Genomic DNA, 13,984 nt, shown 5'->3' with positions numbered 1-13,984 from the left:
CAACCACAAACAGTTTCTGTGCTTGCAGTCATGGTCCCATGGAACCCAGCATATTGCTTCCTACAGCAGGACATCACAGTCCAGAATGCAGAAACAATATTTCACATGATGTCTCTAGCCTCTGTAACTAAATTTTCTTAACACAAAATTAGTAGGAAAATTAGTGGAGGCATTCTAAGAGGACTTGGTGTAGAAGTGTGTTTGGCAGTTTTCAGGTGGAGTAACCTCCATCTCATTGCACAAGTGCTTTACATTTATAGAGAAGCACAATGTACTTTTGCAGGGCAACAATTATAGATCCATAGAATCATTTAGATTGGAAAAGACCTCTAAGATCAACCAACCATTAACCTAGCACTGCCAAGTCTACCACTAAACAATGTCATTAAGTGCCATATCTACACATCTTTTACAAACTTCCAGGGACGGTGACTCTATCACTTCTCTGAGCAGCCTGTCCTAATGCTTGGCAACCATTCCAGTGAAGAAACTTACCCTAATAAGCAACCTAAACCCTCCTGGCACAACTTGAGGTTATTCCCTCTTGTTCTCTCTTGTAATTTGGGACAAAACCCCAACATCTGCCTCACTGCAACCTCCTTTCAGGTAGTGAAGACAAGCACAAGGAAGATGCAGGCTCAAAGGATAACACTGCGTTTTTTACCTCAACATTCCCTGACACTCCAGATGGTATGTGTAGCTAAACAGTATCACCTTTAAAATTTTCCCGATTTCTGGGGAGCCCTTATTGACCCATAACACAATTCTTACTTCTGAGAATAAGCAATCTTGAAGTTTTTTTACAATAGTCCTCAGGGAACATTGCCTCTCCTCTGTTTGTTCTCTCATTCCTTGTATCCCTCAGAGCAATCAACAGATTTTTCAAAAGTATCACCTTTCAGAGTACTCCTAGAAGGTAGAATTCTGTCTGCCTTAGCTTCCTGGACTGTGACAAATGACAGACATATGGATTCTTCAGTGACATTTCCTCCAGACAGTACCCCAGAGCTCTCAAATCCTCACTTTAAAACAATTTGCAAAATCTGTATTTTGCTTTCCCACCTGTTTTACAATACTAGGCGCAAGCTGGGGTTGGTATGGGGCTGATACTCTTCACCATCTTTATTGGTGACATGAGCATTGGGAACAAGAGCACCCTCAGCATTTTTGCCAATGAAACCAAGCTGAGTGGTGCAGTCAAACGTTGGAGGGAAGGGATGACATCCAAAGGGACCCTTGACTTGAGAGGCAAACCAAAGCAAACCTCAAAAAGTTCAACAAACCTAAGTGTGAGGTCCTACACTCAGCTCAGTTCAATCCCAGACACACCCACAGGTGAGGCAGGGAAGTAATCAAGAGCAGCCCTGTGGACAAAGATTTGGGGGTGAAAGTTGATGAAAAACTCAACATGGGCCAGCAGCGTGCACTTGCAGCCCAGAAAGACAAATGCATTCCAGCCTACATCCAAAGGAGTGTGGCCAGCAGATTAAAGGAGGTGATTCTGACCCTCTGCTCTGCTCTTGTGAGACCCACCTGGAGTCACCCACCCTGTGTACAGTTCTGGTGTCCCCAACATAAGGACATGAAACTGTTGGAGGAAGTCCAGAGGGGGCCATGAGGTTGGTAAGAGGACTGGAACATGTCCACTACAAAGGCTGAGAAAGTTGGGACTCTGCAGCCTGGAGAAGAGACCTCATAGCAACCTTCCAGTATCTGAAAGGGACCTGCAGGGAACCTGGAGATGTCCCAGCGCAGGCAGTGTTCTAGGCCAGGTTGGCTAAGGCCTTGAGCAACCTGATCTAGTGGGAGGTGTTCCTTTCCATGGCAGCAGGGAGTGGGACTAGATTTTAAATCCCCTCAAAATGATTTTAAGGCCCTTCCAAACACTTCACATTCCACGTTTTTATGGTATCTTTCTCACAGGGACTATACAAAAGTTAAAACTGGGAAGATGGAGATTGGTGTTAGTATTCATATTCAAAGATGTGCCAGAGCAAATGCTTTGAGCTTTAGAGGAGACAAACAAAAATCTTTATGCATAAGTCTAAAAAAAGAGCCTTATTCACATGACTGATCTCTTTAATTTGACCTAACTGAAAATTGTTTACCTAAAAATCAACTATTCACAAAAAAAAGAAAAAAAAAAAACCTAAAAATCAAATATCTAAAATTATCTAAAAATCAAGGGTTAAACCACGTTGAATGTACATGGAGCATCATGCTTCACTATGGAAGAAGGAAATCTTTCCTTTAGTGACCTGTGGCTGGAAGCAAGAGGAAAACCTGAATTTACTAGGATGTACAGTGAAGTACAGTGAGTACACACATTCTGAGTGAAACACAAGACTTAAAGCAATGCCAGATTGTACAGTGCAATAGAAGCAGTGCAAAAGTGCAAAGGATGGGCAGTTTCATGGTGAATAATACTGTCTATTGTTGTGCCAGTCTTCCAAAGGCCAAAGACACATCCATGTTCCTGTGATGTGTGTGTTTAAACTGCCCCTGCTCTGCAGCCAATGAACAAACACTTGACTGCTGGCAGCCACAGGCTACCCTAGCAACTGTGGGGTCTGGGCAAGGGTTCCCCCTAAGGTACAGCCTGATGGCCAAACCACAGCAGAAAAGGCAGGGAACCATTACAGGATTCACCCTATAAGCTGTACCTGGCCCACAGGGCACCACTTTGAGTATTCCCTGTTGAAAGCAGCAGGCAGTTACCAGCAGATGCTGGTGTCAGTCAGGCAGAGCATTGTTGTGGCAATTATTGCTTTAAATAGTGTTTTGAGTAGCTATCCCATACTAAATAATATAAACATAACATGAACAGTCAAACTGATTAATTTGGCTGTTTGTTGCTGCTGCTCTAATTTCACCTTTAGGTACCTAGAAATCTTTTCCTAAAAGGAAAGCAAAGTAAATTTAAGCTTCCTCTATTCAAGAAATGAAGAATTCTTTCCTTGCAGCAATCACCTATTTCTAAAACAACATTCTTTTCTTGTAACCCAGTGTCTTTGTCCTTACCTAGTTTTTATACCAATGTGTTTGCTAATTGCTATAGTGTGTTTCTAAATTGTAGTTTTTATTATCACTGGAATCAGCAAAGGTGATTAAGCAATATTTTCTTAAATTCCTTCCTCGCATGAAAACATCTCAGAATATTTTTCTTTACTGAGGAAAAACTGACTAGCCTAGGAGAGGAAATAGGTTTAGTTCCATCCTTGGGCAAATCACATCAAAGTAGTGTGACTGATTTTTATTTTCATACTGTATTTCAAAACCATACTTCAAAATTATTTTTATGAGTTAAATTTACACAATTAAAAGCTGTATTTACACATTACAGATTTGGAAATACAGAGATTTGTCTGAAATAGATTTTCCTCTTGTCAATCACAGGTTACCTAATTTCATAAAGGTAAAATAATAAAAACTATTCTAGCATACAGAGATGCAACATTCTGTGATTATTTGATATTTTTTTAAAAAATGTAGTTTCCAACTAATGATCATGAAACCAAAGGATTTTGGTAGCTTACTTTATGCCAAAGCAGTTCTCACATAATAATTATGTAATCAGAAGCAAAATAAGCTGTTGTTGTGTTTTTGTTTTTGTTTTGTTTTGTTTTTTAAATTCCAGAAATTAAAAGAAACTGAAAGCAATTTTCATATTCTACAAGTTGAAACATCAAAAGAAAATATCAAGCATGTAGTATCAGGCTTCCGAGAGAGGTATTTGACACTTTGCATAGATCTCATGTAATCAATTATTGTGTTTCAATTTACACAGAAGAGCATCTGTGTACTACTCAAATGAAAGATGCTACAAAATTCACCTGTGCAAGAGAACAATGAATGGCTCATTTCCATTCATAGCTCTGCATGAAAGGCTTTTCTCTAACTTCACTGCAGATAGTACAATGCTATTTTTGTTTAATTTTCTCAGTCTCATACTTAATTCTTCATATTCCAATCCAAATAGGAACTGGAAGCATTCATATTAAAAAAGTGGGGAAAAAATAATGCTTAGGTAGTCCATATCACTTCTTCCAAAAGTTCATTATTGTAAAATAAGACAAAACAAAACCAGGAAAACAATGATCCACCATAATGTTTAAAAACAAAGTAAACATACAAACGAAAGTTTACTGTACCTCCATCCTGCTTTAACATTTTTTCCCCTGGGAATGGTAACATATCACTAATAAGAAAACTATTTTTTCCTTCAGTAGGGGAAAAAGTTTTGGTCTGTATGACTTTAAGAGAAGAAAGAACAATGGGGTTTTTAAGTCCTGAGAAGTGACTATGAAGTCATGAATACAAGAATACTTCAAGAACATTAAAAACATAAAATACTACTGACTACAACAATTACTTGCAAATGCAATAGTAATTAAAATAGACTCTTAAAATATACTACACATCACCATCAAATTCTCTAATACAAAAAGCACGAAGTAGGAATTTTAATTAGGAAACAGGAAAATAAGTATCTCCCCTCTCTAATTTTCTTCATACGCTGCGAATAGTTACCTATATACAAACATCTAAATACTTCTTTGTGAGTTAGTTTCTTATGAATTAGCACTTACCTTTTTCTTCCTCATATTATCATTACACACTTTAAGCAGCCTTCAGCCACCAACTGAGGTTTCCATCCAACACACAATTCCAATAAAGCTTGTTCCCCTGTCCTAACTAAAACAGTGATACAAAGCAGTGACAGCAAAATCCCATGTATTAAACTGATAATTGGGTTTGGTTGGCTGTTTTTTGGTTTGTTTTTTCTCTGGCGGATGAGATTTGAAGAGAATTAAGAGATGAATCAAAACTCCTTGACACAATGTTTTTACTCTAGTTATGCTGAAAACCTTGTGTCACCTTATGATCAGGAACTTCTGAGTTGATTTGCCCTTATTTATGTATCACAGTAAGGAAATGATTAGCATTCATGATGTCACTGCTTGAATTTTCAGTAGCCGTCTGGAATACAAGCATACCCAAAACATTTTCCAAATTCAACTTACTGCAAATGTGTACTGCCACCTAGAGTCGCAAAGTTATAACTGTAGGCGTGGAAGTAATTAAGCCAGCCAAGGTATATTAGTTATAATGAAATCCTTCTTTAAGCACAAGTTTTGCTGCAGAAAACAGTGAGCCTGTACAGTCTAAGCCCTCTTACCACAGTTGTGGTTAGATGCTTTCACAAAAGAATACATGAATTTCTCCCAATAAATCTACTGTTCTGGTGTCTTGGTTTGGGAAGACAGGTATCTGCTAGGTAAAAATTACAATCAAAGGCTCTTTGGCAAAGATTTGGGAAATAGGAATAGGAGTTCTTTACTAGTATGTAATACAAAGCAAACAGACACAAAAAAATACCTCCCCCCCCCCCCCCCACCAAACAACTACAGCATTAATGACAAACGACAACAGTACCAAGAACCTTGAGGGCTTTGTTTCACAAAACCCAGGGCAGTTTGGTTTCGGTGTCCCTGCAGGATCCTCAGAGCACCAAGCTGAAACAGTGGGAAAGTCCCGGGCTGGTAGCTGGGATGGCAGGGTGTCCCGGCAGGCAGGGGCAGGATGTCCCGGCAGCGCAGGGGGTGCAGGGTCACGCTGTAGCAAGAGGAGCAGCGCCGAAGAAGCCGAAGGCGAGGCAGGGCCTGAACCAGCTCCCCGCGGGTGGCCGGGAAAACTCCGGATTCAGGCCGAACTGGTGATAGTAGATTTCCCAGGACGGGACCCCCTTGGCCACAGTGAAACTCCTCCAGCCAGCAACAGCCGTTCTCCCCTCGGCGTGCTTTGCGGCGGCTGAGCTCCTCGAGGAGCCACAGACACGCGTCTTCTCGAACGCCGGAAAAAAAAAAGCACGCAGCTGCCTCAAGCTCTGTCTTTTACCTGCCTTATCTCCCCCTTCCACCTTTGTCCACCTCTTTGTTTCGGTTAAGTACTCTCAAGTATCCAACACTTGGTCTCCTTGGTAACTTGTGGGGAAAAAATTCTTTAGAATAAGAAGGAACAAACCTAACCCCCAACATCTGGTTAGAATATGCTGGTAAGATGCTGGATAGTAATTACATTTGGTTTCACCTGGTAACATATACATTTGCACATATTTATCTTCTTCATGAAGGACCCTATATATTTTCCAAGTACCTATATACAAGCATGCCTTTTTAATATCCACTAAATTCTTGGCCAACAGGAAAAAAAAAAAACAGTAACTGTAAAAACAGTGAGAAACCTATTACATTTAGCTGATAATCATATTCAAATTACTGTAATGTTGCTGTGCTGAAGAAGGAGTTAATGCTGAAAATATTCTTGCCATTGATCTGCTGGACAACTACACTTGCAATCACAGCCTGAGCTACCTCATGATCACCTACCATCCATCCCCCACATTTTTTCCCCTTTCTCTCTACCACAGTCTATTTACCCAACACACATTCACTTGTGCAGCCTGTTTTTCATAGTAGTTCTTCCCTTTCCTGATCTGGACTGAGCTTTAATCTCCTTCTGGAGGCTTATCTATCTTGGGAAACATAAACATAATACCGGTCTTCAAAAAACACAAATCAGACAACATAAAACAGGCCTTTAGTTTAGAATAATGCAAAGAATTTACCAGATGTTGGTCATGATCTTTTACTGTTTGAAAATATATCTACTATATATATTACTATATCTGCTTTGAAACATATTTAACTGCCACATCTGACTTATTATTATGACTGTACCCTTACTGTGAAACTTGTTGATGCAGCAGCTGATGAATCTGGGTGGTGTGTAGATGTGGTTACCCCTTACAAGTTCTTAAGCTTGTGACACTGGTTTTTCCTTCTAGAGAGAAATATTTTAGAGAATACCAAACTCCCAGTTAACTACAGAAAATATAAATTATTTTTTCCTCTGAAATTTAAAACCGTATCAAATTAAAACTGTCAGTCAATATGCATCTACTGAATTGTCTCAACATGTCTGATGGCATTTCTTTATCTTAAAAGAACATTTTCTTCTCACTGAATATTAATGTATATGCAAATTAAAACAGCTTAAGCTCACATATAGTTTATATGCAGCTTTTGAACGAAAGGTCTCTAGAAAATTGGAGTCAGAAGTCAAGACCAGCAATTTGGTAGTTTAGTGTCATGTGGCACCTGGAGACAGCAGACACTGAGAAATGCAATTTCTTATAATACCTTTTGTCTGCTCTAATGCAAAATCTATGTAATCTATCACGCCCCCTTACTGGCCCAGCCTTTTGTACAACTCAGACTCCCAAGAGTAATTTCAAGTAGTTTTCCAAGGCTTTTAAATTTAACTCTATTTGCAAAGTGATGAATGGAAAAAATGAATCAGCTCAGGAAATGCTCTAAAAGTAGCCATAACATTCTAGCCTGTAACACAGTCCACAACTGGAACTAACCACGAGGAAAGTACTTGCCTACAGCACAACTGCAATTTAAGTAAACATGGCTTACAGCACACTGCAAGCTTAATTTGTTGTAAAAGACTTATTTATCTTGTTACAGGATAGATCAAACATGTATTTGAAAGACAGTAATAAAACACCTTCTGTCCCATGAATAGAGTGGAATGACAGATTTCATTAATAAAATACTGGCTATTGCTAGGATGTATCTACTGAGTGAAGCATCAAGCAGATTTTAAATGAGTAGAGTGTGTTGCAAAGATACTAGCTACGAATGCAAAACACTGGATCCTGAGAACACTGGATGGTGTGAAGTATTATAAAACTGATATATTCTAAAATATATGAGCACATGATTTATCTAGGGTCAAAACCTCCTAGATTATATAACCAATCCAAACACCTCAACAAAGAGATCTATTTTTTTCACTAATTTATTTTGGTTATAGTAAACATGAAATAGCAGTTTTACAGCCTTCTTGCCAGAAAAGGAGTTCGGTTTTTACAAAATTTTATAGCACCCCCTAAGAAAGTTGGTGTATTTGGACTTAAACAAAATGTTAAAACTGTCTGAGAAAAATACATTTTGTCCAAATATATATCCAGCTAATCTGACAGAAGGTAGAAAGATAACCAAAGAGGCACCATGAAGTGCTTAAGTCACTAAGTCACCGCCTTTCTTCAGAAGGTATTCAGAGATCTTAACAAGCTAAATGAATAAGCAACAAATACAGACACTTATGCAGCACAAGTACCAGAAAAAGTTTCCAAGTGTTTACCAAGAAAGCTAACAAGTTCACTATTTTAAACAAAAAGACCTAATAAATCAACAAAGATACAGAAGCAGCAATCTTATGAAATAAAATCAAGAACTTCACATAGTAACAGTGCCAAAGTTTTCACATACACACAGGCAAAACTTTATTGTCCTTTACCAAACACATTCTTAGAAAAAAATAAAATTCAAAAGATTTCTTTTTCCATAATAGTTACAGAAAAAATACATTTTCTATCCTTAAAGACCAAATGTATTTGGAAAATGTAAGTCTTCCCATACAACTGCAGTCTATTATTAAAGACATGTCTTTCTAATTGTACTTCAGTTTGTAAATAAACTGCAAATCACAAATATTAAGTTCCTATTTCACAGCAAAAAAACCCCACTATTTGAATTAACTTCTGCAAAAACTTTCTGCAAGATTCAGTCTCTGCAAAAACTACACCTCATTCAGTAAAGTTTGAAGGAGTGTGTGTGGTCATTTTATATTGCACTAACTCTTCTTGACATAGCTGCCAAAACCTGTCATTCAGATGCTATCAACTGGTTCAGAGCAAGATCACAAAGACTAAGTAACTTTGTAACCGAAAACAAATAAAACTGGGTGCCCTCTGCTGTATGTAATGTGAAAAAGGGAAGGTGAAAAATCTTTCTCACAATGAGAATGTGAAACCTTTCAAAAGAGCAGCAGCTTTCAGCAGAAAGTAGCCCCTTTTCTTTCCCCTTCTCTGACACACTTGGGTTTTAATTTGCATAAAAAAGGGAATGTTTTGTCCGATTTTGATGGACTCTTATTTTTTGGTTTAGCTACTATAAAGAAAAAGGAACACATTAGAAACCACCAGAGTTTGTGTGCTTTATGATAAATTCACATGGTAAATACTTCACTTTCAGGTACCACACTTTTTTTTTGTTAAGGACAAACAGAATGATTTTGCATTTCCTTTCAACATGTAGCATATCCCCATTGGTTTTAATTGCATCCCAAAGTTCTAATTTTCTGTTTTCTTCTTTTAGTCTGCCTCCATGTTTTCAAGTATTCCTGTTAGACATTGTCACCTCCTCCTTACGGCACACCTTCAGACAGCTTACTGTTAAGTACCCAATACTGTCTACGCCACCCACTAAGGCAATTCAGATTTGCTTTTAAAGACTTCTCCAAGACAGCATAAGTATGTTTATCATTCCCCCAAAGAATAAAACCTGAATCTCAACGGAAACAAGTTTTCTGGGGACAGATGCACAGCTATGAAACAACTGATCAGGTTTCCATTTCAGTCTCTGTGGTATCAGTCCTTGCAGCAGTTTTAGCGCCAGATGGAGTCTCTTCATCTTCTAGGTTCTGAATATCAGACAAATCAATAGCAGGCAGTGGTGCTCTCCAGTAAAGGAATGAGTTATATTGACAGAATTCCTCTTCTTGCTTTGAAAAGAGACAAATAAACAAAAAGTTAACAAAACATTATTGTGTATACCACCAGCAGAAAATTATAAAAAGAAACTTTTTATTTGAGAAACTGAAATTAGGAAGAGGTACCCAGCTATTACATATTAACTATTACTTTAATTTTTTAACTAGATCATTATTTACTCCTGTCTTTTTTAATGTACTTGCAAAGAATTATGTAACGGCTTCCATAATTCCATAAATTACTTCAACTTACGACTTTTGCACAGAAAAAAGGTGCAAAACTAGTGCAATTATAGGACTTTGCATACAAAACCAGCTCACTGCTTTTTCTTCTCATAATGGTATACAATTTTCATGCATATTTAGACAGTGGTACTCGAAAGAATGTATTTAGCTACTTAACAAGAACTCAGAGGAATGATATGTGCAGGATAAATAAAGCATTTTATAGTGTTTAAACCAAATTCTGTTTCTTCTTTGCTGTATCCAAATTTTGTATTCAAGAGAGAAAAGCTCAAGAATCACCGAATGCTCTGAGCTGGAAGGGACCCACAAGGATCAGCAAGTGCAGCTCTTAAATGAATGGCCCATATGGGGAGCAAACCCATACCCCTAGCATTATGAGCAGAGTGCTCCAACCTATCTAACTAGACAGTATCTCAGAAAATCTTGGAGAAACACATCCTCATCTACTAATTTACTATGGCATCACAATTTTAATTTTTTTTAAATGTCTAGGAGAAAATGCACTGCCTGTTTATAAACATGTCATAGTTATCAACAGCGGCCAAGCTGAACATGTTTCTATGAACACGATACACCTAGGAAGAGGAATGACTTAAGGCGTTCCTTAGGTCATGAACATGTATTTTCTTCAGGTATACAAAAACAGTGAATGCTGACACAAACCTAAAATAATGCATGTCCATATTATATTGGGTTTGCATTTTTCCTGACACACAATTCAAATTGTTAAATATTTTACTTCACTGTCTTAGCTGTAACAGATGATGAAGTATTTTTAACAAACAAACTTGTATTATATATAATTGTTTTGGTATTTCTCAGATAGCAAAGTGCAGCTTGTGGGGGGTGAAAGCACCACCACAATCCACACACTAACTGAGTCAAGTTCAGTGGGCCTCTACAGTGTGGCTCTTGAAAAAATCAATGACTTGTCCGTTGGTTTTGCAACAGAATAAAAAAAACAGTAATGAGTATCATCCCTACACCTTTCTCAAATAGTGAAAAATAATGCCTTCCCCACTTCCCAAAAGAGAAAAGTACATAAAATCACCATATTTCTCATTTAAAGAATACATTTTTCTGTTTGTCACCAAACAGACCTCTCCTGAACAACAATCTGTTGCACTAAGCAACATCTTTCTGCTGCAAAACACCAGCATGATTTAAAACCTATAATAATTAAGTAAGGACGAAAGGTGTAGACATTTCATAGCAGTAAGATGGCTCCTTGCCTGTAGAATATTACTAATGTGAATTTCCTCATTGGGAAAGTCTGTCTTCAGAAAACATTAAAGAACATAAGTTCCCATTAATTGATACCAAAACCAATTAAATGACACCGTGACACAGGAACAAAAGGATTGATTACACTGAAACTGGAAGAAAGCCAAACCAAAAGTAGTTGCCGTTCTTGTAAACTGGAAGTTCTGTACTGCACAGCATTAATAACAATTGACAAGTGTGGAAGTGATGGCTTTTCAGTCTGTATTTTTAGCCTAGACAGCATCACACAGAACCGTGCAGGGCAGGTGGCTAACAAATTCTTTGGAAAAAAACTTCAGGCAGTGCAGTTTCAGAAACTGTCAACTACTTTTACAAATTCTCCCCTGCATAATTTGAACTCCCCTGATATTTTAGAAAGTTTTCTCTCACACTGAGAGCTAAGTACTAAAAAACAGAACCCTGATGCTTTGTATGCATAAAGTGAATGACAGCACCCTCGTTTCAAAATTATTGGAGTCTAGGAGTTCATAAATACATACTCAATTTTGGACTAAGACTATGTGCATAATTAATCTCAAGAGCTCTGAGGTTTACAGATCAGTAATATTTTAGTGTGAAAATGAAAAAAAAAGCATCCAGTACAAAAGACAGGCACAAACGCTAAGCATTTGTATGCAGGAGGCAAAATAAAACATCAAATATTCACCTTCAGCTAAGTAAGCTTCCACATAGGTTTTGAGTAGAAATTCTATCAAGGTAGGCAACAGGCAGCAAGCTCAGAAGTACAAAAGCTCAGTTTCCATAGACTAAGTAAGATAATATCTAAGGAGTTAGTTTTTCAACTCTAGTTGCAGAAGTGTACTTGGAAATAAAACTAAAATAATCTTTCTTCTCTGACCAACTGTAATATAATGCTTTAAACTTTAACAAAAACACTGTTAAATTAACAGTATCCTGACCATATTTATTAATGTAATGAAATACAAAAGCCATAAACAGCAAAGAATAATAAAAACCTAGTGATTGTATTTTCAGAAAGGTGTAAAAATCATAATGGGAAATATCATTATAAAAGATTTAAAATATACAGGTAGGACACACAAAAACTGGAAGAAATATCTCTAGCTTGAGGTGTTAATCAAGCTTTATTTTAAAACTAAAACATTTTTATACAATACTGTACTGAGAAATCTGTTAAAAACACAATCCTAGAAAAATATTTCATATAGAGAACAAATCTTTACTATGTGGGAATTCAAGGGGCTCGTGGTCTTCCAAATCAATGCTAAAGTTTACAAAATTATGCCAAATAATGCCACGAACAAGTACAGGTTCAGCATTACACCTGTGATGATAGTCAAACTGTTCTGTAGAGGTTTGCTCAATTTGTTTAATGACTATGTTTATAAATACAAGTGCTCTTTCTTCAAAAATTAAAGAGATGCATGTGTTTAAAATGGCTGTGTAATATTCAAAGGACGTAGAACTTTTCCTGAATTTCTCCCTGCCTTAATTTTACCATCCATCATCTATAAACCCCACTAACAAATCAATCAACCAAGAAAACACAAAAAGGCACAGCTTGAAAAGGAAAAGTCACTGTTTTCTTTACAGATCAGAAGTGGGTGTTGTACTATGAAAGGCATCGAATTCTCAAAATCAAAGTCTACAACTGCCGTTCAAAGCCCATCTAACCTGATCAGACTTCCTGACACTTCTGTGTCACTGAATCTAATAATTTGGTCTTACAAAATCCAGGTGGGAGGAAAAGTCAGTTTAACACAAACCAAACTTCTATGCCTGAAAGGTGTGAAATTTGATCACGATTTTTTTTTTGGTTGTGTGGATTTTTGGGGTTTAATAAAAAATTTCTTTTTATGTATCAAATTTTGTTTTATGAACTATTGCGTAAAATGCAGTCAAACTCGGGAACAAAAACGTATTTTGTTCAAAGTTAACAGAAGAAAGTAGTTTCAATATACTCTATTCATTAGGACACTGATGCCCTTCCTCAGACCACCGCCTCCGACAAATCTTTTGGTTTAAAGACAGCTGTGGCATTGCTATTAAATGTCAAAATACGAAGCTGAGGAAGCCGACCCTGCAGTGAGCCTAACCCTGACACTCACACAACAGAGCCGACACCAGAAAAACTGCAAGTTTCCACCGCATTGCCGGACGGGCATGAAGCTGAGCATAACCTCAGGTAAGGTGGACAGGCTGTTTCCCATCCACTTCACGGCGCGGGGCGTTTGAAGGACCGGTAACGCTCGATGACACTTCTTTTGCCTCGAGGAAGACAAAAATAAAAGGAACTAAAAGCTGCCCGCGGCCTGGAGGCGCAGACGGGGCTGGGCGGAACAGACCACTGGCCGCGCCCGGCGAAAGCCGGCCAGCACTCCCGGCGGCCACCCGACTCCCGAAGACACGCCTCAGCCGCCACAGGCGCCGCCCCCCACTTCCTCCCCGCGGAGGACCGCCCCGGGCCCGTCCGGCTCAGTTACCTCGGCGGCGGCCCGCTCTTCGCTGCGCCTGCCCGCGCGTCCCTCCGCCGCCGGCGCGTCCTGGGGCGCCGCCGTCTCGCCGCGCTGCTGTCGCCCGCCTCCTGCGGCCCCCGGCTGCACCTGGGGGGCGCCGAGCCCGAGTCGCTTTCCCGGCGGCGCCTCCGCCTCCTCCAGCGGGCGCTTGTGCGCGGCCGGGCCCGCGCAGCCCGGCTCCGCCCGGGAGCGCCGCTCGCCCGCGCGGGGCAGCGCCGGCTCGCGCAGCAGCCGCTTCACGGGAACGTGACACATCAGCGTCTCCGCGCGGCGCTTGGCCATGAGGGGCCCCGCGCCGGCGGCTCCGCGGGGCTCGTGTGCCCCGCCGGCGCATGCGCGGCGCGCGCGGTGTA

At 39.3% G+C, this 13,984-nt stretch overlaps 1 protein-coding gene across 2 annotated transcripts; it reads right to left on the bottom strand.

Annotated features, from left to right (window-relative positions):
- Positions 1 to 7,870: 7,870 nt before the first annotated feature.
- On the bottom strand, positions 7,871 to 13,943 carry CUNH9orf40 (chromosome unknown C9orf40 homolog). 2 transcript variants are annotated; one of them, XM_066182377.1, is made up of 2 exons: positions 13,599 to 13,943; positions 7,871 to 9,636 (listed from the first exon to the last, which is right to left on the bottom strand). In XM_066182377.1, exons 1-2 carry the CDS (start codon positions 13,911 to 13,913, stop codon positions 9,475 to 9,477), a joined length of 477 nt encoding a protein of 158 aa, XP_066038474.1. In that variant the 5' UTR covers positions 13,914 to 13,943; the 3' UTR covers positions 7,871 to 9,474. The 2 variants fall into 2 exon arrangements, with proteins under 2 accessions (XP_066038474.1, XP_066038475.1); XM_066182378.1 differs by having other exon boundaries at positions 7,871 to 9,632.
- Positions 13,944 to 13,984: the final 41 nt, after the last annotated feature.

Source organism: Chamaea fasciata, unplaced genomic scaffold (genome assembly GCF_029207755.1).
Source record: "Chamaea fasciata isolate MVZ Bird 193981 ecotype frontalis unplaced genomic scaffold, bChaFas1.0.hap1 SCAF_4, whole genome shotgun sequence".
Lineage (NCBI taxonomy): Eukaryota > Metazoa > Chordata > Aves > Passeriformes > Sylviidae > Chamaea > Chamaea fasciata.
Note: the sequence above shows the minus strand (reverse complement) of the source record. Positions and strands in the feature narration are given on the sequence as shown.